Raw genomic sequence first — 24,942 nt, 5'->3', positions numbered from 1 at the left:
ATTCTCTACAGAGTAATTGGTGAGGAGAAGGGGCATAGCTTGGGACAGCTGATGAGATTCCTGCCTGAGTCATCTGGGAACAGATGCTGTTTATGTCAACAATATTGGACTGTTGCAGAGCATTAAGTTAAAATGCTCTTATTCATGATTTGCTCAAAATCATCATGCTGTAAACTATTAGCAAGCCATTTCTCCTGCATTAGCTGTCGTTGTACCAGGAATGGAAAAAGCTTCTGCAGAGGTCAGCTTTATTTAACACTCAACACTTCCTGCTGGTGAATGGGACCTTGAAAATGGTTGAAAATTTTTGTTAAGCTTAAATTGCAACACACCAGGCTAAAAATGTACAGCAGTCCCAGCTTGTCCAGGAGCTGGTGCCTGACAGTTGTCATGCTGTGTTACAGAAATGTGTTTCCAGCTAAGCATTGGAGGAGCAGACATGAGGGGTTGGTGTCCTTTTCCAGGCCATCCCATGTCAGCCCAGGTTGGTTTTGTGCAGGGATTTCTTGGGTTCCTGGCTGAGTGAGTTTGTTGTTGTCTGTAGATACTCACTGGCCTGTCCATACACAGATCCAAACTAGTTTGCACCAGATCCAAACTAATTTGTTAGTGTGAGCTAGAAAGATACAGAATTTGCTGAATTTTGGAATGCAAGTCTTCTAGAATTTGGGCGTTGTCTGGATGTGTTTGTTCAAATGAGATGAAAGGGTAAAACTTTAGAGTTAATGTTCGTTTGTAATTCTAAGCAGTGACTCACTGGGCAGATATTAATGGGGATTTCCTGAAGATGTCAGCTTTTGCTTTCAGAAATGAAGTCTTTCTTGATTTACGCACATCTTGATTGATGTGTGTAGATTTAAAAGAAATGCACGTGATACTTGGGTAAGAGGTATGTATTTTTGTCATTGAAACTAATCATGCAGAGCAGGGTGAGAAGTATTTATTTTTGTCACCGAGACTAATCATGAAGAGCAGAAACAGAAACAGAAACAAAAGCTGATGTTTTATTAGGCTGCTCCTGTTCTTGACATGGATATTGTTCTCATTCCCTTGTGCCTGTGTCTCTGAGAAGCTGATGCAGTTTTCAGCAAGCTTGAGCTGATCAATGAAAGAAATGGCTAATGTGATTTATTTATTTTTCTTTATATTCTTCCTGTTGATAACTTACATATTTTCAGTCACACACTAAAATACATATATGTGTGTGTATATCTATATATATGTATATATGTCATCCTACAAAAGATTTGAGCAGAAATTGAAACATTTGGGAGTTGACTGTGGGGAAAGTGGGAAGCTTAGGTGAAAGATTTATAGCCTATATAGATATATAGGAAGTTCCTCATAGAGAAGGGGTTCTTTTTTCAAGGAAGTGCCAGGTTGGACATACTTTCTTGTTAGATTACGAGGGAGCAGTGATGTTTTAATTAAAAATCATTAAATCTGGGAAGAACTGAAGCAGGACATACCATACATCTGGAATTTTAACTTTGGATGCTGTCTAGTTTACTCTCAGAGGTTCAGGTGCAATGTGCCATATGCTGGTCATAGTTTAGTTTTTCCACTTTGGCTGACTGCTTATTGTTTTCTCTTTATTTAATGCAGGGAAGACTTTAAGCTACTGGTGTTTCAGCCCTGGGTACAGCATGCACGAGCTCGTTCGTCAGGGGGTCAGGACAATCATCCTCACCAGTGGGACACTCTCCCCCCTCTCATCATTTACAATGGAAATGCAGATGTGAGTACCTGGGTGTGGGAACACTGCCATTCCTGAAAAATGCACAGTCTGCTCTCGTGGATTTAGGTTTTATCTCAGGATTTTAAAGTGTTCTGTGTGCCCAGAGAAGCTGTGGTTGCCCCATCCCTGGAAGTGCTCAAGGCCAAGCTGGAGAGGGCTTGGAGCACCCTGGGCTAGTGGAAGATGTCCCTGCCCATGGCAGAAGGGTGGAATGAAATGAGCTTTAAGGTCCCTCCTAAACAAACCATTCCATGATCCTATGGTTCTGGAACTGGTAGGGAATCATATGAATGTGACTGGGATCATCTTCTTTTTTTCTCCAGCCCTTTTCCTGTTTGCCTGGAGAATCCTCATGTAATTGATAAACACCAGCTCTGGGTTGGGATCATTCCAAAGGGACCTGATGGAACTGTGCTTACTTCCACCTTTGAAAGAAGGTAATGAACTTCCATGTGGAATCCTGCTTTGAAGTTTTGCATTCCAATGTTTTGGGTTCTGTTAGCGGGAGTATTCTAGAAGGGATCTCTAGTGGTTTTCTTGGATAAATGCTGAATAACAACACCACTCCTACTGAAAATTTAGAACAGGAGGTCTGGAAGGGATCAGGTACCAAGGCACTGATAGTCCTTGATGGCCCTGACCAGCCTCAGCTGGGACCTGCACCCAAAACCATCTCCCAGGAGCTGCCCTGAACCCCATCCACATTTTTTTTGCTGAAGGCTTAAATGGCTTGTAACATGACTGACCTTTGCAATAACTATTTTTATGTTGAAAGCTTGTCACCATGCCCAGCCTCTCTTTCACCTCTGGGTTGCCTACTTAAGGAAAACATGTCCAAATATTTGTCAAGCTTTTCGTCATCATTTTTCTTGCTCATCTGGCCTTCCATCACTTTGCCTCTGTCTGTCTGTTGTTCAGAGTTGGCAGTGCTTCTGCTGCCAACAAAGGCCAAATGTTCCATAGAACTGGAAAAGGATTCAGCAATTGTAATGGATTTTTACAGAGATGTCCTAATCTGGAAAACCCTTAGACTGGATTTCTCATTTTCAGAAGTTTTAATGTGCCATTTCAATTCTGTTGAAGATACTGTCTTTTAAAGAAGGAAGGTTGGGAATTCCACCCCTCCAAGGCTTTAGAACATGGGGATTTTTTGAAGGAAAGGTATTCACAGTGTTCATTGTGTCTTGACAACATCTCTGTTGATACTGGCATTTGTAGGTCTTATAAGGGTATATATGTTAGGGTTTTTCCCTGCATATATAAATTTTCTGAGAAAACAGTAGACAGAACTACAGGGCACTAAAAAGAAAGAAACATAAAGGCATGAGAGAACAGGGGATTTTTCAGTCAGGTCTGGAAGATGGCTTGATGGAGAGCAGAACTTCTTCAACCAAAGATAAAGTGGTTTACTAAACAATAACCATAGTAACCAAAACCTGCAGCAACACCACACCTAATTCATCAATTATTTTAAATTGTTGTAACGTTAGTCAGGCTTGGCAGACTTTTCTGGCAGAACTCTCACGTGTCTTGTTACGCACGTGGCAGCCCATTTTTACCTGTGCATTTTGAAGTATTGAAGCTTAGACCATCTTTAGAGCTATCAATAATGATATTTCACAGTATTAGTAAAATGTAGCCAAGGTATTATTAGTTCTTGCCCTTGATGTTGGTGCTTGCCACAGGAGGGAGAGCAACTGAGAGTCTGGAAATGCCAGTTTAGATCAATATCAAAGGAGGTCAGTGTGGATGAAAAACATAGAAAAGGAAATGCAATGGTGTTATTTGATTTTTCTTTTTCGTAGGTTTTCAGAGGATTATTTATCTTCTCTGGGGAAAACAATTGGTAAGTGAAGTGTGTGGATTTCAGAAATGGGTTCATGCCCAGGATTTTTGGAAATTTAGAAAGGCCAATGTTAAAGAATATGCAGTAAGAGAAAGGTAAAGGGTTGCAGTGCATATCTCACTGCTGTCTGGTTTTCTGTGTTTCTGCTTACTCAAGGCAGCTGGCTGTGGTAATAGCACACAAAATTGAGTCCCTGGCTTCATATTTCCAAGTCTGGACTTCATTTTTATTGTCAGGAGTTTCTGTTTGAGTCAAAAGTTTGCTTCCTAAACACAATCAGGAAGTGGCTAAACTAGGAAATCAATAGCCAGAGATGATGCAGCCAAGGATGAGCAGAGCAATTGAGGATTACAGGAAATCAGTGCAATTTTTGGTGATATTTTAAACTTTGTCAAGCCTGCCTGAAGTCAGCATTTATTGTTTTGGTAATGTTTTATAAATATAATAAAATTATAAAGTCATAACATGTAAGGACAGAATAAAAGAGGAGCATTTGTGTAGCTTGGCTAACACTATTGAATCTGTTAAATCTAGAAATGCCTGAAGGACATGGAGAAGAAATTAAAGCTAGTTTGGTTCTGTGTTAAAGCTTACAAGATTATCAAATGATTTTAAGAAATGAAACAACTTCTAATACACAATCATTCATGTCAAGAAAGTAGAAAATATTTTGGAAGGAGGCCATGCTGTTGTTTTTCCTCTGCAGTTCATGTTCTCCATCCCAGGATGAAAATGCCCTGAGCTACACTCTTGTCTTATCTCACTGCAGGTAACCTTGTGCGAGTTGTGCCACATGGGCTGTTGGTGTTCTTCCCATCATATCCTGTCATGGATAAGAGCCTGGAATACTGGAGAGTATGTTCACTGCTCTGCCTTTATTAGGAGGTTTGGTTACATGCATCAGACAGCTTGTAGTTATTCCATTTAACCACGTTAATTAAAAACCTTCCAGTGGAAGAAATCACTGCTCATGGCAAGGGGTTGGAACCAGATGATGATTGAGGGCCTTTCCAACCCAAAGCATTCTGGCATTCTATGAAAAATTCTTTGTTAATAAGGAAATTATAAAATCTGGAAAGTAAAATCTCATGTAAGGCTTCTTTTATTTTGATCACAATATACTGTGCAGTGCTGTAGAAAGCAGAACAATCCAACCAAACCCAAAAGAATATTAATATATTATTCCATCTGATGGCACATTTTATTTAGTTCACAGACCTTTCTTTATTAACCTCTGAATTAGAATTGGTCTCTGTGATTCAACATATGGGAGAAAAAATCCTAATATGAGCATCTCTCCTATATTTTTAATTTGTAACCATTGCAACTGTAACTTCTGGTACTTCTGTGCTCATGAGTTGAATGTCCCTGGTGAGATTTGCTACAACAGTTTTGGTTTAAATGCTCCTTGAAAAGACAGAGGTTTTATGCTGTGGAGACTGGAGGTGGGTGTTGGAACTCTCCCTGCCTGTCTGAGGTGCACCAACTGCAAGGCATCACTGTTAGTGCTCTCAGGGAGTTGCATATTTCTGCTTCCATCTTTTCCTGTGTTTGGCAAGAGAGGAACAGGCTGTGGTGGGGAAGTTAATGACCATTTCTGAGCGTTTCTCTAATTGTGGTGTGAGCTCACTTGGCATTTCTGACCTGCTCCTTCTCTTTCTAACAGGAGCATGATTTTGCCAAAAGAATAGAAGAAGTGAAGCCAATGTTTGTGGAACCAAGGAACAAAGGAAGCTTTTCAGAGGTTGATTATTTGCATTACATACCTCTTTTATTTCCAGAAACTGATTCTATGTTTAATGAGCTTCTCTAAGGTGCATTGGGTGTGGAACACCCCAGTTTTTCGCCTAGGGGGAAAGTAAAACTGAGTGCTTCTTCGAAGTGTAATTTTCCTGTGCATCCTTCCTTTCCTCTCTTGTCTGGCCATGTAGGGTTCAGTCTTCATTTAAATCTGGTGATGTAACAGCAGCTAATGTACACAAGTGCTGAGTAATGGAGCTGGTGGAGAGCTGTCAATTCAGTAGTCAGTGTTTGTGAACGTCCTGCAGGACTTTTCCTCCCAGCTCATCCTGCTTTGGATGTTAAAGATCTGTGCAGTGTCATCCTGTTTATTTATGACCACTCTGTTTGCTTCTTAGAATAATTAATAACTGAGAATTGATTTCCTGTTTTGTCTATTTTACTTAACAATCTGCAGAAACACAGGATGGTCCATACTCTCATCAGAAATATCTGAATTTTTTTATGCTTACTCAGATGTGTTCTGGCTTTTGCAGTGATAAAAGGATTTTGCTGAGAAAATGGCATCTCACATTTGCAATTAGTCAAAAGTAAAGACAATTATTCTAAGCCAAATTAATCACAGTTTAGATCAAATTTAGTTAGAACAGGATAATACCATTCTTCCTCTTAAACTTGTTTATGTTTTAGGTCATTGATGCTTACTACGATAAAGTCACCTGTCCTAAGTCCAATGGAGCTGCATTTTTGGCAGTGTGTCGGGGCAAGGTAATGTAACTGAGATTTTGTTTCATCTGAGATCAGATTATATAATTGGTAAAAAACCCCTTCATTTTGGATTTCAGTACATTTCCGTTATTTGACTGTAATTATATGTGGGGAAAAAACCCAAGTGCTCTGAAGCTTTTTCAAAATTAGGTCACATTTTTGTATGATTCACTCCTGTTTTTATTAAAGGTACACATTTTGATTTCTCTGAAGTGGATGAGCTTCATACTTGCATTTCATGTTGACTGCTCACTGAAAACATAGCCCATGAGATGAGAACAGCTGTTCTGGAGAACTGTAATGAAACAAGTTAAAACAGCACTGCTGCAAACCAGACATTATGCTCACCTTTAAAACACTTGCTTTGTCAACTTCATGTTGTCTGGACACATTTGATGACCTTTACTTTGCATCTTCCAGTGCTGGTAAATTGACTTATGTTTATCAGTGGAAATATTTGTGAAATTACTCTTAGAGCCTCTTTGCTGCTGTTTACTGTGTACAAGGAGAAGATCCAACTTTTGAAACTTTGGTCCCAGTCTCCAAAGAGGCTATTAGAGTGAAGAAAAGACTTTAACAGCCCTTAAAAGAGCTTGAGTAGCTCTCTCAAGTCTTATTGCTGAGATTTGGAGAATTGATTCAGCTGAAAAACAGAACGGCTTTTTTTTTTTATTTTCCCCTTAATTTTGTTTTCAGTCTGTTCAACTTTATTAATTTCACAAAGTGGTTTGCCAGCACAGTGAGCGTGTACAGGGGACATGAGTGACAAATACTTGATGGGATGTCAACAGCACAGCTGCTGGATATGGCACTATAGTCTGGCGAATGTGATGGCTTTCTCTTATTGCTTTGAAATGATTCTGTTAATTTTTACTGTCAGAGAAGGTTTGCAATGTTACATCTTGTCAACAACTCTGAGTGTGGAAGGTTTAAACAAATGTGTTGACACGTTCTCAGTACAGCTGTTCTTATCTAGGAACAGGCCAGCCATTAACAGGGTTGACTGAGCTGTGCTTTGGCAGAGGAAAAAGCCAAGTTTAAACTTCTGACAATAAAAGAAAAAAACCAAAAAAACTGGTTGAAACTATTCATTGAAACTATCGATAAACTACACTTGGCCAGGGAATTAATTGAATGGAGAAAAAGGTCCAATAACTACTGAATTGCTCTGAAATGTCACTTCAAACCCTGCTGATGATGGAAAACTCTGTCCCTGCAGGCTAGTGAAGGCTTGGACTTCGCAGACATAAATGGACGAGGAGTGATCATTACTGGGCTTCCATTTCCCCCTCGTATGGAGCCCAGAGTCATTTTAAAGATGCAATTCCTGGATGAGATGAGGAAAAGTGGTGCAGGTGCACAGGTAAGACTGGGCAGCTTCTCACTCTTGGCTGTTTGCATATTCATGTCATTGGTTCTCCCTCTTTTCCCAGTGGGTTTTGGGTATCCTCTCAGCTTCATGGGACCATGAATATCAAAAATGCAAACAGCCTTTAGAATTTGTCACAAATACAGCCACCTTTTTTAAATAGTGTTGAGAATTCCAAATTCTGGCTCAGTCTTAAATATAGGCCCCAAAAAAGGATGTGATTAAACTTTAAGTCAAAATCTTTGTATGTGTGTTATCTATCTCTCATTCTGAGGGATGTATTTCATCCAGAGGGAGTGTGGGCAGGAAGAATGGCCTGTGATGCCTGGTTTGGGAATTATTGTCTTGGAAGTGTGGTGGTGTGTGTTGGGGTCTAAAGGTCTTAAGGAATATGGTGAATCTGTTGTACTACCAAGGCTCTGAGTGCACCGTGTAGGAAATAGCTTCTCCAGCTGGACATCACTGCTTGAGTTTTCTGTGCTCTGTAAATCAGGTGTGACTTTTGAGTCCACCTGTGTTTGGTTTTTCTCAGCTCTTTGAGATTTGTCAGTACACCTGGTTGACGCTATCCAACATCTGTTCTGTACTTTTTATTTCTTTAGGAAAAAAGTAGTGACTGTACAGTACAGAGAACATATTTTACCTGGTAAATAATGTTAACTCTTCCTCCTACCTCTTGCAGTATCTGTCTGGGCGTGAGTGGTACAGTCAGCAGGCGTCCCGGGCTGTCAACCAGGCCATCGGCCGGGTCATCAGGCACCGCCAGGACTATGGGGCCATCTTCCTCTGTGACCAAAGGTAAGCCCTGCCTCACTGAATCCCAGAGTATTTTGGGTTGGAAGGAACTTTAAAGCTCATCTTGTTCAACCCCCCTGCCAAGGGCAGAGACATTTCCACAAGACCAGGTTGCCCCAAGCCCCATCCAACCTGGCCTTGAGCTCTTCCAGGGATGGGGTGTCAACAACATCAACAGCTTTTATATCCCAAGAGAGGTGTTGGTATTTTGAATATAAATGTGCTGCTGTTGCTGTTTGGAAAAGGCTACAGTTCATAATAACAACATTAATTTATATAACAGGTTATATAAATATTGCACTATTTCAAGAAAGTAACTAGATTGTTATCTTCTGCTCCCTAGCTATGTAGTCTTGGAGCTGCAGAAGGAATGGTTTTAATGGAAAATAGACCAATTTTTGGAATTCATGTTTGTAATACCACAGGAAATTATGCAACAACAACTTACGGTCTTGCATTTTTTCCATCTTTCATTTGAGATGCCAGTCAGCAGCACTGCAGTGTTTTGAGAGAAGAAGAATGGAAATGAGGACAGATTATATTACTGAAACAGTACTATTTATAGCCATATCCTATATTAACATTATACTGCATGAATATCCATTTTTGTAATGCTAATTAGTATAATATGTATATTGTAGGCAACAGGAGTTTAATTAATAGTACATGGAATCAGCACAGCCCCTTTCCCCTGAGTGAAGGCATCACCCCATTATATTTACTGCACTGTTGTCTGTATTTGTGTTGCTGATCCTCTCTTGTCCTTTTGGATAGTGATCTAGGGTTTGTTTAATTAATTGTTTGTTTATTCTGGCAAATAATTCTCGGGTTTTCCCATCCTGCCCAGGTTCACAACTTGTGATGTCAGAAGCAAACTGCCTTCGTGGGTCCGTCCCTACGTGAACGTTTTTGACAACTTTGGGCACGCGGTCAGAAGTGTCTCCCTCTTCTTCCGTGTTGCTCAAGAAACTGTAAGTGTCTTTAAAATAACCCCACAAAATAGATGACAACTTTCCTGAATAGTGTTGGAAACTGGGAATGCTAAGCTAGGTGAGAGATGTGAGGGAATCACAGATGATCTCAAATTGGAAGGCATACATAAGGATCACTGAGTTCAGCTCTCTGCTCCTCATAAGCTTGCCCAACACAGAGCCAATTGTCACTTCTAAACACTGGAAGATTTACTGGAAAGGAGATTCTCCAAGAGTGATCTGCTACAGGATGTTGTTCTTATGCTGGGCAACTCATTAGGTTAGATCACAAAAATAACTTCCTCTTCCAGTTCCTCCTAAATAAAGATGTATTTATTAGCTGGTATGCAAATCTTGGAACTGATACTGGCATCCAGAAACTTTCTATCTCAGGGAGAAGTTGTATGTGGAAGGATCATGCCCTGAAATTTGAATTGAAACTGACTAGGAATAAAGAGTAATACAAACAATCAGTTGTTATTGCAGTTCCTCACTGGGTCATTTATACCAAAACAACTTCTCTATTAGCATTAGGAAGCCGATGTTTTCTGTAATAGTTCCTTGATTTAAAAAGTAATATTATAAAAAAACTTCCTAATTCACTGAAGAAAGTAATAGCAAGAAATGGGCTGGAAGCCAGAATGAGAAATTCTTTGCTCCCAAAAGGGAGGTTAAGATTAAAATAAGCATTTAAAATTTCATATACAGACTTGGACAACCTCCTGGAAGATGCTCTAGCCAAATACAAGTTGTTCAGACTAATTAGTTACAGATGGATGATGCTTCAGGACTTGATCTTTTCTGATCATGAGTGAGAGTTTCGTGGTAAATCAACACCACAACACAGTGTGCTTTGTCAGAAGGAGCTGATGCAGGGATAGCATTAGGAAGTGATTGTTCTTTAGGTCACGATCCTTTTTCTGGTACCAGGTCACTTAGAGTTAAGCCTGCTTACTGCACTTCAGCTGTGTCACTTGTGAGCTGTTTGATGCTTTATTCAAAAGCCAATGAACCCAGAATGTGTAACAGTCTTGCTGTCAAAGGTTATTTGGGGAAAAGGACATGTCTCCGGATTGTTGCTGAGATTTTTGGTCACAGATGGAGTGGAAAAGTGGCCTTTGCTTATTGTAACACTTTGTAAACTGCTTGCAGATGCCCCCACCCCTGCCTCAGTGCCCTCCTGGACATACTGGTTCCCTAAGTGAAAGCAATGCTGCACCATCTACTTCATCTGAGCAGATCCTCTCCCTGCAAAAAGCTAAAAACCTGGATGACCATGTTCCAAGTTTGAAGAGGAAAAGGGAAGGTAATGTTTGGATCCTCATAGATATACCTTTTTGTTTTAAGCTGAACCACGAGAAGGAGGGTCAAGAGGCTAGAAACTAAAATAGGAGAGAAAGCAAGGAGAGCCCAAAGACTGATGTAAAAGTCTCATCAGAAGGGACATAGTTAAGCATTAGAAAATGGAGGAAAACAGTTGCAATTGCAAAGAAAAGAGGCAGATGGGGCTGGCAAAAAAGTCCCACAGAACAGGAGGAGTTTTTGATGGAGTATCACAAATAGTTTGGAAAATAAGAACTGGAAATCTCTTTCTGCTTAGCACTGTCTTCCATATGTCCTCCTTCCATCTTGTTGTGTAAGATGATTCTTACTCAGTAATCTATCTAAGAAAACAGGACATGGGAACAAAACAATCTTTAAAATTTTGTGGGTAGCTAATGCCAAAGAATAGAGCATTTTTCATATCAGTTATTCTTTAGCACTTGAGACAGCTTGCTGGTGTGGAACAGCACAGCGAAGTTTGTTTAAAGTTGTGGTTCCTACTCAGTTATGAGTGAGGGTGAGTCCCCACATTATATTTAAACCAATTGCTACCTATAGGTAAGGCTTTATAAAGATTTATAAAAGGTTTATAAAGCCTTACCTATTACTTACAGCCAGTGTGATTTCTGGTTGTTGTTAAAAGTTGGTGCTTTGGCCACCATATTTTTCCCCCTCTCACTTTCCAGCTGTGCACATTTTGCTCCTTCCCTTGATTTGAGTCCATCTTTTTTGCAGTTGCAGAGTGAGCAGCTGAGCTTTACTGAACCAGTTTATTTACCTTCCATACACTTGACTGGTAGATCAGTCTCAAAGGATGAGCTGGAATGTGTGACTGGAGGTGAAGGGAAGAAGCTGCATTTCCTGTTTAATAGAGATTTTCAGTTACAGTGCGTCAGCTGTAACATAAAACTCCCCTGTAGTCACAGTGATCATAATATACTCCCATTCTTCTCAAAACAGTGACTTTCCTTAGTAACTGACTGTTGGAGTAATTTCACAAAGTAGTGGAAATACATTTTGAAGGTAACGCCTTACAGAAATATCAGTGAGCATATGTAATTTGGGACCTTGGTGACTGTCTTATGGGTATTGATACTATAAGAATTGTAGGCTTTAAGAAAACTTGCTCTGTTTAAAAATAGTAAATCATGTTTTGTACCAAAATCTATTAAAAACTCTGAAACTCAATTTTGGGAAAATCCATTAATCTAAAATAATTGAACACAGATGCTGCAGTGAGACTTTCTCCCATTGATCCTAAGCCATTTTGGGGTTAAATGTCACCATCACTTAAGGAAAGGTTTGAGAGCAATCTGCCAGGTTGTGGTACCAAATGCTTGAGCAATTTTAGAAGTGATGTATTCTTATTAAGTGCAGTCTTCTTATTAAATTATATTTAAATTAAATTAAATAATTATTAAATTATATCACGCCCTTTTGCAAGAGGTAGAAGATTATTTAATTAATCAACACAAATTTATGGATTGCATCATAAGACTGGGAGCTATCACTAAATTAAAGAAAATGCAGGAGAGAATGTGGAATGTTAACTTGTCTGCTGTGCTATGCTGTGATGGCAGTAAATGGAGATGGAACACCCAGCCTGTGTGTGGAGTATGAACAGGAGTTTGTCTCACCACGAAGAAAATGTGTTGGGCTCTTGGATGCCTTGGAGCACAGTGAGAAGAGCAGTGAAGATGCAGAGGAGGAAACTGATTTTCCAGGAGAGGAAAAGGTAATGGCAAAATACTTCCTTATAATTAAAATCGCAGGCTCTAAAGCAGAATGGTTTTGGCATCGAGGGAACCAGCTCAACCCTCTTTCAAGAAAAGCTCACTGTAATCAGCACCAGTAACTGCAAGTTCTCATAAATAAATTAATCAAAGGGTTTCCTTGCCGCTTTTAAGTAGATGATCTATGGTATGTGCTTGTTCTGTGCTCCAAGGCTGCTGACCAGGAGGATTCCTGGAAATTACCCACACTTTCTGAGGAGCAAGGAGCTCTCAGAGAAGAGGTTTGTAAATACAGTTTGTCCTGGGTGGAGTCTGTGTCAGCCTTTGGTATGAGATCAGATATTGAATTCAAAAAAGAGTGGGAGAGAGTTTATGGATTAGAAATTGCATTTTCAGATGAAAATCTTTGATTTGTTCCAGAGAAAGAATGTTGCTGACTTGTGGAGTATTTTTTCTGAATCAAAAATCCGCTATCACACAAAGATCAACAAAACTGCTTCTGTTCTGTTAATTTTCTTTCTGCTTGGATTGGTATTTTTGATGCATCAGTGATTGGGCTGTGTTCTTGCTTTCTCAAAATCCCTGTTTACAGTAGTTGGAGATTGGCTCCATTACCTGGCTGGAGTATTTTACTGCTGGCTTGCAGACCCGATTCATGGATTTCAGCAGTGCCTATTGCAGCATTCTTAAGTACTTTCCTTAGGGGAAGAAAGCCTGAGATAAAATGTGTAAATGTAGGAGTATCTGGGGAATATCTGAGTATTCCATTCCATCGTGGCCCAAGGACATGAATGGAGACACGTACAAAACAGAGGGAATGTACAAAGGGCAGCAAATATTTAACTTGTGTGCAGCCAAGTGGGAAATGGGCTCTGTCACCCATTGGGTGACCATGACATAGACACCAAAACCTATTCTTTGGAAAGCCTGGCACATTTCCAGGCACTTGGTAGCTCAGCCGCAGAGTATTTCTAACACAGCTGCAGTGCTTTTGGCAGAGCTCTGCATTTCCTGGAGTCAAATAAGATGATAACCTCGGTAGTTCGGCGGTTGCTCAGGTCCACTTCCTATTTGCGTATTTGGCTTTGCTGCTTGTCTGAGGCTTGTGGAGAACTCTGAGGTCACCCTGTGCTGCTCCCAAATCAGTGACCTGGCCCCAGTAGTCTGGTGAGTGTTTTCCTGGGCCAGGCAGTGGCCCTCAGGCAGCTTTCACTCTGAGTCCAGCACTGAGCACTGGATTTGGACTGAAGATGGGATTGGTGTCATTTCCTGTCTTCACCATCCAGCACAGTGTCTGTGTTATCATTTTTCCTTTTATCAAATTTACACTGTACTCTTGTTCCCTAAATAATGAAAGTTTAGCTGCTCTCATTCTGAAAGAATTTGCTTTGTCACTTCAAAAATTCATAATACAAGTAGGTAGTAATTTCTCAATCCATTTAAATACTAACAGTTCCCCACAGTCAGATTCCCTTGTGAGTTACGCCTCATGAAAACTTTTCTAGGAAGCCTTATTTCTGCTGAATCATGCTTTTCAAGGTGCTGCCTTTACATTGCACAGGATTAAAAAGATGGTTTTGATTATTTTTCTGGCTTACTGCATGTATCACAAATATTTGACTTGCTGCTTATATTCTAATTTTTTATTCCCTTACTTACAAGGAGTTCCAGGCAGGAAAGTGGAGTGTGAAACACCATTTACACACAGGTCTGTGTACACTCTCAGACTGCCCTGGAACAGTCTGCTGTGAGTCCAGCTTTGCTTAGTCAGGAATTTGCACGCTCAAGACCAGCTTTGTCTTTTATTTCTTCTGGTTTGGTCTCTGTGAGTTGTCCAGTAAATTTCTACCCTCTAGAAACAGATATGTGCCCAGGCTCTGTTAGAATAATTTATGTTGACTTGTTGCACTTTCTTGAATGGTTTCACAAACTGGGTTACCAAGTTTTACTGCTGAAAATACATAAATTAAGTAGGCAATAACTCTGAAAAGCATTTTTTGTACTTTACTTACTTTCTTTTCATCTTCACAGGCACATCGTCTGTCCACACTTTCCCTTCAGTATGAGAAGAGATTAACAGATGAGCAGAAAGGAGGAAGAAAGAAAATAAAGCTAGTCAGCAATACAGTATGTGTTTCCCTGTGTCTATGCCATTCCTTTGGTCTGTATATTGCTTTAATTTGAATTGGAAATTTCCAGGCAGACAGATGACTGATGCCAGAACAAGTGTGTTTTTTATCCAAATTGTAAATATTCATCTGTGCATATCTGAAATCTATTTGTCATGCTCTTTCCCAAATCCAGACATCCCAGAACAAATCAAGCACAGGTCCAGGTAGGGATGGTAGGTGAAAAGAATTGTTTTCTGGCACTGATTGCTTTGTGAACAATTTGACCGAGGTGGTGGGTGGTTTCATTCCTTTTGATTAAAATGGAATAGTTCAGCTGGCAGGGAACTACAATGATGAACAAATCCAGCTGTTCTGGTGGAGCCTCACGTGGTTGAACTGACCAGTTCAGGGTAAGGAGTCACATCCTCCCCCCCTGAGGTGGTTCATGGTTGTGTGTTAGCTCTGCAGCTGTGCATTATTGTTTTGCCCTGTCTCCAGTAAACTAGTGCCACCAGTTAATTCATTATGCAGGTCATTGCTTAAGTTCCAATAAATTCAGGAGAATTCCCTGAGTGATGTGAGTGCCAGTAGTTGTCCAAGGTGCTGTCCTAACTGGATGTTCCCTGTCTGTCAATCTGCCAAGCACCTGGCAAACAAAATTGATCCTGAAGCTGATAATATCTGGGAGAAGATAGTAGGAAGAGAACAGGTTCATGCAGAAGGTTGTTTGTAGTTTGTTGCTATCTGATGTCATGATGAGTCAGCTCAACCTCCAGCTTTGGAATAAATGTCATTTTATTAAGTCTTCTCCTAAGAATTGTGCAATGATACTTGGCTGCCTTCTCTAGGAACTTTTCCTGAAGCTGTCTGTTTTGTTAATGGGGAAGGTGAATAATACATGGATTACAAGGGTGACTGCCATAACTACAACCTGTTAGGTGAAAACATTCTTGGTTTTGTGGTGAGCACAGTGGTGCTGCTGGGTGGGCCATTGGACTGGATGACCTTGGAAGACTTTTCCAAGCTCGGCGATTTCTATTATTCCTTTTGTTATCCTCTGTGCTGTTGGAATTGTAAACACATTGCTTCCACCTGAAAGTAACTCCTCAAGTGCTGCTGTTTACTGAGGAGCCTTTCCTGCCTCGCAGCAGGGGCAGAGAGCGGAGCCGGCGGAGCCCAAGAAGGCGCGGGCCACATTTTACATCGCCACGGTGAAGGGCACCCTGAGCCAGCAGAACTATGAGCTCTTCTCCAAGGCTCTGCAGCAGTACAAGAAGACTGATGACTTCCATGCCATGCTGTCCCAAATGAGCTCTCTTTTCCTGGAGGATGAAAAAAAGCACGTCCTGCTGCGAGGTACATTCAGAGTGTTGGTATATATCCCTGGTGTATTTGTAGAAGTAACTTTTGTCTTTTAAACAGGCTTGAGTACTTCAGAAGTTTTAGATGTGAAGGACAGCTCAATTAGGATGATTCACCACTTTATATCCCGAGATAACACAAAAGATTCTCATAAATCTAATTATCGTGAAGAAAATCATATTCCATGGAAGTTCGTGCTATTTTAAGCCTTGTCTAAAAGTGCAGTGACTTATTCCTGGTAATTTAGGAGATAAAGAGCATGGTTGTGTGAGTTAGAGAGATGCCTTTATAAGGGTTCAGTGCTAAAGCAGTAAGTGAATATACAGAGAAATTTTCTGTTTAAGTAATTGTGAGTATAAGACAAAGGATCTGGGCAAAAATGGATAGTTACTGCATTAGCTGGTTTTTTATTGCCTATTAAAAACCATACTGACAGAAACTGAATTCCCACGAAGATTTCTTCTAGTTTAACAGTATTTTCTGTGTAATTTTTCATTTTCCTCCCAGCTTGTAAAGAAATGGACAGATTTTTCTGTGACTTTTTCATCAACTGCAATAATAAATGTGTAGTTATGCACCTTGTAAATTGTTTCAGGAAAATTCTAAGGTTAAAGAATGGGAAGCTCTGATACTTGGTTTTCCAACTGGCTATGATCTACATAAATAAGAAAATATTTGATCACTATGTCAAGGTCTAAGTCTAGTTTTGAAAACTGTCAGGCACCTGAAACCTAAAGTTGGTTAGATGTTTAGGGTTCTGGTTGGCCAGCATTTTGTGGTAAGTTAGTAACATGAGGTGTAAAGTTAACAGTACATCAGTTATTTAAAGTATCAGCCCTGTTACTTGGATCTCATGGTTTATGAGGCACCTCAAGGGTTGTTTCACTGAGAAGTGAGTTACTTTATATCTACAGTGAAAAAATGAGTTTTTACCCACTGGTAAATACAATTGCTCAATGTTTGCATGATAGCTGACCGTTGTGTAATGTGTAATTTGTAAGTGTGCTTATTATATAATTATTAGATAAAAACCTTTAGATTTTAATTTATTTAGTTGCACCTTTTTATCTAACCTTGAAGTTCTGCTATTGTAGGTTTCAGTAGCATTTATTTCCTGTTGTGGATTGATTTTTTTTTTTTTTCTTTCTTTCTTCCCCCCGCTTTCCCTCTCTCTGATGCAAGATTTTTACCAGTTTGTTCGACCCCAGCACAAAAAGCAGTTTGATGAAGCATGCTGCAATCTGACTGGAGTGGGCTGTGGCTACAAACCTGAGCACAGCCTCCCACGGGAGGAGAGGGAGCTCCTGGCCAAGAGAATGGGTGAGGAGCTTGGTTCAGTTGTATCATTTGAATAACAAATATCCTTGTTCACCCAGTCATGGAGCAGGATGTGTCTGATATGTAGAAATGCAAGGAAGTTCAATTTAATCGATACTGAGATAAGTCTCTGCTCTCCATGATCCTCTTGCCTTCCCTTGAGCTGTGCAGGTGCCTGAGCATTGGTTACTGCAGAATTAATAATGATGTCATTTTGTTTCAAAAGAGGATTTTACTGATCTGCTTAAAATATTTAGTCTGGGGAATTAAATAACCTTGTGTGTGTTGTCTTTGCTGCCCACACACTGCCACCAGAATTGTGAATAGAGGGTGATTGTGTCCTCACAGAACTTGTGACATCCTGTAGCAGTAAAGTTCTGAAAAAGTGTCTTAGCTCATCATCAGAGAAATAAATCTGTGTGGAGTCCCAGGTTTGTTTGGGTTGAAAGAGAACTTAAAACTCGTCCAGTTCCAACCCACTGCCATGGGCAGGGATACCTTCCACTATCTCATGTTGCTCCGAGCCCTGTCCAACCTGGCCTTGGACACTTCCAAGGATCCAGGGGCAGCCACAGCTTCTCTGGGTTGCTCAGATGTTTTCAGCACAGGATGACATATTTGGAAATTCACCATTCCATGTTCATTATTCCCTAAATTCACTGGTAACGGACTGGTTTCTTTTAACAGAAGAAAAACAGAGCCAGCAGAAAAGTACATTCTCCAAGGCCTCCTGTGCTCAGCTGAACCCTGGGCTCCACCTGAACCAAGGAGGATCCCACTTGGCAACAGGACTGAATAGTGCAGGTACCCTCCACATTTAATAAAACCCCAGTCTATTCTGTTTTATTTCATCACTGACTGGAAGTTCTCCTGGCCAAACCAATGTTCTTTTTGCTCACCTAGCACAGTGGCTCACTCTGGAGGTGGGAGGGATGGTAATTCAGAATTTTCAGCAAGAATTGCGCAAAACAAAACAAAAAAGTAAATAAATTAGATCAAGGTGAACGTGAAAGAAACCAGCCGAAGCCAGAGATTTGTACTAGAAACTGAGCTGAGAAAAGTGGGAGTTGAGCACAGGTCTGCTGGGCTTCCTGTTTGTTTAGGGTCCATGAAAGGCAGCCAGTTAAGGGATGTGAGTTAAGATTACGTCAGTATGAATTCAGGTATGAAGAAACTGTTTCACTTTGTTCTCGGTGTGATGTGTATGCTCCCACTCTGGACAGCACAGTTTTTTCTGCAGAAACAGAGAGTAGTATACGTAATCTCTGTGTGCATCCTTCTGATTTCACTCTGTCCAGTATTTATCTTCAAACTCGTGGGCTCATTTATTATTTAATTCTGGGTTTTCCAGAGAACAGCTGGGAATTTTTTGTGTTTCTCACAAGGAAATGAGTAGGATCGTTGGGCAGCTTAGAAGTCTTTCTTTAGAGGACAAAGAATAGTCAAACGTTAATCCTTCCTTTAAAAAGCAAGCCAGTTTCCTGGAAGGCTTTAAATGCTTTTCATGTCTGAAGCCATATTGTTTCTTTTGATTTGTTTTCCCATTTTCTTTTGTATTTTGACAATATTTGAATAAAGTAGAATCTTTAGTAATTGTCTTGTCCTGAAACCGTAAGACTGGTCTCACAGAAACTCATTTCCACTAAAAGTAATAGAGAAAATAATAGGAGTAAATGGATGTGTTTTTTCTGTGCCTCACCCCTTAAGAGAAGAATCCTTCTGTGGAAATATAAGAAAGCTCTAGGATATGCAATAAATGCTGATTATAAAATTCACTCCAAGTTTTTTTCCCTTCCAGCAAACTGAATGAAGCCTGTGTCATAAAACCTAATTATCTTTATCATCCAATAAAGGACTTTTAAAGATCCAGATACCAAAAGATATGGCAGGTTAATTTAAATAGGTTTCTTATCATATCCTTCATCTGTATTTGGATGCCTGTGATATGCAAACCAGATCTTTTTTCTCTAAGACATACCAGAAGTCAGAGAATTTTATTGGAAATAAAATTCACTTGGCATTTAGCAGGATGTTCCAAGCTGCTTCTACCTTTTGCAGACCTCTTATATTGTTCTTGTGCTCTCTTGGATATCATTTCAGGTTAGATAGTATTTTTGGACATTGTTTTCCTGTTTGGAAACACACACCCCACCCCGTGTCTGCTCTTATTGTTAAGGGGTCAGAAATCTGTACTTTTAAATTGCCCAATTCAGGCCAGCAGAGTTGGTTAACCCATCTCTTTAAGATGCTTTTAGTCCTTTATGGACTACAAAACCTGATATACTGCTGACCTCCATGCCCCTTTTCCTCATTCCCTAGTGACCTTCTGACACATTTCTCCATTTAAAATGATCAAAGAACTCCAGAAGATGCTTAAAGTGATCCCCAGAATAATTTTGCTCTATTGCCATTTCCAGAAGCAGGTCTGGCCATGCCACAGGGAGGTGTATGGCTGGGCAGGTGGGATTGGCTTCAACACTTTGGAGTAGTTCAGGAATTCCCTTCCAATGAAATAAGAAGTGGATATGATGGAGTGTTTGTCTCTGTTCCTCAAGCCCTGCTCACACATTCTGTGTCTCTCAGGGCAGAATGCCAGTGCAGCTCCAAGGAAAGAGGCCGAAAAGGCTCCAGGCTCCAGGAAAGAGCATCACCAGGCCCTCAGGACTGCTTATCTCAGTGATGTACAGAGGGCTTTGGACAAAAGCAGCTACAGCCAGTTCCACTCAGCTCTGCTGGCTTACAAGAAGACAGATAATTACGATGCGATGGTGTCGGTGATAGCAGCCCTCACCACGGAGAGGCCACAGGACTTTCATCTCCTACAAAGTAAGCGTTTTTTTAAAAATCAGTCTTATTTATCTGAAAGGAAAGTGTTGGTGCTGTGATCTCACGTGAGGTCTCACCTTTTGGTTTAGCTACCCAGATCAGTGGAGTGTCAGGAGCAATGTGTTTGATAAATGCCATTGAGAGAGCAACAAATGTCAAGGTTATAAAATGTTATCTCTGTTCAGGTAGAAATTGTCCATTAAAAACATTACACAAGACCTCAGTAATTCCAGGCCTAACCTTCACCCAGCTAACTTCAGTCAGATGCTTCCATGACTGTTTTTTCTCCTCAATTACTACAATTGCTCTTTAGAAAGGACAGTGCTGACTGTTGAATTGACCCAATTTTATTCCCATGACCAATGATTGTTATACTGCTGCTAAGCCCTTAGATCAATTCCAGGTTTCAGGATAAGCAGTCAGGCTTTTTATTTACTATTCTTCTACAGAGCTTTAGCTGAAAATATTTCTAAACTGTGTCATAATTTATTTTTTCAGAAGTGCTTTGCTTTGTTTTGTTTCATTTTCCTTTCATGGGTTTAGTGATGGAAGGATTTAGGGAGCTACAGGTTTTTGAAATTGGACTTAATTGTTTAAAAGAAGCAGAAGAAGAGGCATTATTATATGCTGATCCTGGTTGCCTGAATGGTGGTATCTTGTGTGATGTTACACCTCAGTTCCACTTCTCCCAAGTCTCTGGGGTGACTCTTCTGCTGGAAATGATGCATTAGGTGTATGCTGGGAAATGCTGATAAGATTTTGTTTGTTATCTTTAGCAGTTAACAATAAATAGTCCACCGGCCTTGAATAGATACCATAGTCTGCAAGTTGTGAGAGAATACCCTTTTTATGGTGTGTTAACTAGTTAGATTAGTCTTAACAAAATGGAGAGTGGGAGGAAAATGAGCTGTGTGACACCATGAGTCATAATATCCCCCTGAGCAGTCTTTCACAGTCACTGTCTCTACTGAGCAAATGTTTTAACCTCAGAGGACTTTGTGATAGAATTGTCTATGCTTGGCAATAAGTCATAATTGGGACTTTTTAGAATTTCTGTATGTGTGTTGTGAATCCTTGTCGACCAAACAATAACAAGAAATTTCCTTCCTGAGAGTCTCTCTGGATATTGTGCGTACACCTGATGTTCTTAGATCACTCATTAGGCGAAGCACTGGGGCGGGTGTTTATTCTGAGCTCTAGAGAATGGAAGAGTTTCAAGATAAATAGAGATTCTTTTCAATACCAAATACTCATCTGCCTTCTGGCAAGGAAAACCCCATAATTATAAAAATCACAAAAGCATCAAGTGTTCCACCAAGCTGAAGATACTCTGAGCAATCTGATGGATGTTACTCTGCTTCCAAAGAATTTCTCTCCTCCAAAGCAAGTCTTCCATGGTCAGGTATTGATTTTCCTGTGCATTTGACTGTATTTTCTTTTGGCCAGGATTTTACATGTTTGTGCGTCCTCACCACAAAGAACAGTTCAGAAAGCTGTGTAAGGATTTGACTGGAATGGTCTGTGGTGATGGAGAGAAGCAACTGCAACAGTTGGAGCAAAGTGAAGGGAAACCTCAGAGCTTGGAAAGCTGCACAAAAAGAATCAGCCACCTACAAGGTAGGGAATGAACAGTTGCCAGAAGTTTAAAAAAAATTTAAAAAAAAATTTAGTTATTACTATGGCGGGTAGGGCTCAACAGCCTTAGAATCATAGAATCACAGACTGGCTTGAATGGGAAGAGACCTTAAAGCTCATCCAGTTCCAGCCTCTGCCATGGGCAGGGACACCTTCCACTATCCCAGGTTGCTCCGAGCCCCATCCAACCTGGCCTTGGACACTTCCAGAGATGGGGCAGCCACATGTTCTCTGGACAACCTGTTCCAGGGCCTCACCACCCTCACAGGGAAGAATTTCTCCCTAATCTCTAATCTAAAGCTGCTCTCCTTTAGTTTAAGGCCATTTGCCCTTGTCCTATCACTTCCCACCCCTGTGAAAAGTCCCTTACCTGGGCTTGGACTCCCTGCCTGAGGCCTGTCAAGGAGAATCAAGGCCATTGGTTATCTCTACACTGGGTTAAAAAAACAGCACTCAAACAGGAGAAGATAAAAGGTAACATGAGATGGGGAAGTGCAGGGAAATAAGAAAGAAATCAGTTATGGTTCTGCCATGTTTAAACTGTGAAGTGTGTGGGCAGAATTTTTACATTTAAGTGGGATGGGAGCAGGAGTGTATCAAGGCCCATTCTGTAGGAAGAATTTCTATAGAACTGTTCCAATATAAAGGATCTCTTTCAGTAATATTCAATGTGTTAGTATCTATCAAAAACATCTGTTGCCAAGCAGTATGGCATAAAAACTAGTTCTTCAATTTCATTTTTCTTCTTATACAATGACAACTGAGTGAATTTCCTGCTGACTGTGTTTTGCAGAGTCTGAGTGTTTGTTCTGCATGATACAGGTTTATACACTGGTTTTCTCTTTTTCTCCCCAGACACAGCCCCTTCTAAGAGTGGGGCACCAGAAAAAATTCAGAGTAAGATTTCCTCCTTCTGCATTAGCCAGAAAAGTGAACTTGAGTTGCCAAAGACTGAAGTGTCCAAAGAAACCAATAACGTGAGAGCGCCCACAGACTCTGGAGTTGTGCCCATCTTTCCCCTGGAGATGGAACCAGAATGTGGTAGGTACAGGAGAGGCTTGGGATGTAATTTTCTAATACTTGAGAATAAAGATAAATTACAGAAATGAGACTAAGACTGATGGTGTATGAAAGCACTGGTTCCTGCCTGTGTTTGCTCAGGTGCAGCGTGATTGGTGTGATTTGCTGAGTAGAATCTGGACTTTCTGTACCTTGCATGTTGTCTCCAAGTGCTTCATTGTCTTCATCACAATGCTGTAGTGGTTTCCTGAGAACTTTAGGGATTTTTTTCTTGACAACTTCCTTGTAAAGGAAGGATGTAACTCGAGTTCCTACTGGGATCTGAAGCATCAAGAGACTGTGAGGTCACTTGAAAGAAATAATGTGGCAGGGCAGCACTGTTGAGGTAGTTCATTACACTCATGGTCATTGTATTCTGGACTGCAGTGGAAGTGTGGGTACATGAGAATTTCGCAGGTGATTACAGGAATTTAGTCATTTCCTCCCTCTCTTTCTCTCTTCCCCTCTCTTCACCCTCCCCTCTGTTCTAGGAAGATTCTACTGCTCTAACTGCAAATGCGAGGATGATGTGCCTTTTAAATGCCCATTATGTGACTTCATTTGCTGCAAAACGTGCTGGAAGCAGTTCTTAAAGGTTCTCCTGTTTATTGGTTTGGTTTTTTCCAAAATTGCCGGGAAATTTTGTGCTTTTCAGGAGAATGATGTGAACAAGCCTGGAATCAGAATTCTTCTGTTTCCAGAAAGAACACCCTAATGCCAATGGAAGATTTACCACTTGATTCATTGTTTCCCATGGTTTGCAATAGGATTGGAGGCAGACTCTGCCCTAAACTGGGGTTTTTATACCTTTGCCTCTTTCTGAGCTGCCTCCACGTGTTTTCTGGTCTAAATCTACATAAGCAACAAGCTGTGGAGTCAACTTGAAAAACTGGGTTTTTAAATATTTTAATATTTGGGTTTTTTTTCTTTCTCAGTTTCATAATTTTCCCCATCAAAATCCTACTGTAAAGCTCTATTGTGAGAAGGAAGCAAACAAGCAACAGGCTGCCCAGGGAAGTGGTTGAGTCACTATTCCTGAATGGATTTCTGATGTGTAGTATAGAGCCATAGTATAGAGGTGGACTTGGCAGTGCTGGGTCAACCATTGGACTCTGTGACCTTCAGGGTCTTTCCCAACCAAATGATTATGTGAATCTGTAATTCTGAGTTCCTGCTCAGAGATCGCCTGTGTCATCCTGTCTGTTGGTTTTCCCAGCTGAGTAAATTGGCAGCTGAAATTCTTTAGGTAAGAGGATGTAGCTGGTCCCAGGGTGCCTGGGTTTGGGAGCATCTTACCCAACATTTGATTCAGCAGCCAGGTGTTAAAAGACTTTCAAAACCAGAATAATGCAAGAGTTGAGGGGTTTCTAAACACTCATATGTGATGAGAAGGCGGCTGATCAATGGAGCTCAGGAATATCCAAAAACAGTACAGAAGGAAAAGCCAAAACTTCTTTGGCTTGTCAATCTATAAGCAAGTACAAAATAATCTGTTATTCCAAGTTCCAGAGAAAGGTCTTTTTCTCAGGAAGAAGACACTGAACTGTCAGCTCAACATAGAAAACATTGGGCTTAAAATATAACAGCCAATACAGAGTTGGTCCAAGAGGAATATAGAATAAACATAGCATCAGGGTGGTTTGGGTTGGAAAGGACCTTAAAGCCCATCTCATTCCACCCCTGCCATGGGCAGGGACACCTTCCACTATTCCAGGTTGCTCCAAACCCCATCCAACCTGGCCTTGGACACTTCCAGGGATGGGGCAGCCACAGCTTCTGTGGGCACCCTGTGCCAGGGCCTCCCCACCTTCACAGGGAACAATTTCTTCCCAGGGCAGGGAAGAAATTGTTCTTCCCAATCTCCCATCCAACCCTGCTTTCTTTTAAGGCTATTCCCCCTTGTCCTGTCACTCCAGGCCCTTATCCAAAACCCTCTCCATCTCTCTCAGAGTTGCTTTAGGCACTGGAAGGGGCTCTAAGGTCTCCCCACACTCTTCCTCTCCAGGCTGAGCACACCCAGCTCTTTCAGCCTGGCTCCAGAGCAGAGCTGCTTCAGCCCTGTGATTAATCCAATAGCCTCCTCTGGAAATACTCCATAATGTCCAGGCTGATGTCTCAGACCCATCTCCTAGAGGGAATTCAGAATAGCTGTTCAATTAAATTTCCTTCTCAGTCTATTCCGTCATATTTCTTTTAAAATGTTAAAATCCAAAAGTATTGGATTATAAAGAACATACTTAAAGTACAAGAAAGTCAAAGAAAGTCATCTCATGTTTGCTGCAGATGGAACAGTCAAATTTACTGCAGAATATGTAATTTTTTGCTTTGTGCTGAAGTGTAAAGGGGATG

General features: G+C 40.7%; 1 protein-coding gene across 1 annotated transcript in view; it reads left to right on the top strand.

Moving 5' to 3' along the window:
* The window catches only part of RTEL1 (regulator of telomere elongation helicase 1), a 45,894-nt gene that overhangs the window by 16,261 nt on the left and 4,691 nt on the right, over window positions 1-24,942 (top strand). Inside the window, exons 17-34 of the mRNA XM_083872979.1 lie at window positions 1,606-1,738; window positions 2,062-2,175; window positions 3,544-3,584; window positions 4,354-4,439; window positions 5,251-5,328; window positions 6,015-6,092; window positions 7,312-7,455; window positions 8,144-8,259; window positions 9,104-9,227; window positions 10,380-10,533; window positions 12,131-12,285; window positions 14,315-14,410; window positions 15,543-15,750; window positions 16,939-17,076; window positions 17,761-17,877; window positions 19,657-19,899; window positions 21,346-21,516; window positions 22,390-22,575. Of these exons, the coding sequence (XP_083729105.1) occupies window positions 1,606-1,738; window positions 2,062-2,175; window positions 3,544-3,584; window positions 4,354-4,439; window positions 5,251-5,328; window positions 6,015-6,092; window positions 7,312-7,455; window positions 8,144-8,259; window positions 9,104-9,227; window positions 10,380-10,533; window positions 12,131-12,285; window positions 14,315-14,410; window positions 15,543-15,750; window positions 16,939-17,076; window positions 17,761-17,877; window positions 19,657-19,899; window positions 21,346-21,516; window positions 22,390-22,575 (2,382 nt within the window). The remainder of the gene's footprint in view (window positions 1-1,605; window positions 1,739-2,061; window positions 2,176-3,543; window positions 3,585-4,353; window positions 4,440-5,250; window positions 5,329-6,014; window positions 6,093-7,311; window positions 7,456-8,143; window positions 8,260-9,103; window positions 9,228-10,379; window positions 10,534-12,130; window positions 12,286-14,314; window positions 14,411-15,542; window positions 15,751-16,938; window positions 17,077-17,760; window positions 17,878-19,656; window positions 19,900-21,345; window positions 21,517-22,389; window positions 22,576-24,942) is intronic.

The sequence above is a fragment of the Zosterops lateralis genome, assembly GCF_965231275.1.
Source record: "Zosterops lateralis genome assembly, chromosome: 16".
In the NCBI taxonomy this organism is placed as follows: domain Eukaryota; kingdom Metazoa; phylum Chordata; class Aves; order Passeriformes; family Zosteropidae; genus Zosterops; species Zosterops lateralis.
Note: the sequence above shows the minus strand (reverse complement) of the source record. Positions and strands in the feature narration are given on the sequence as shown.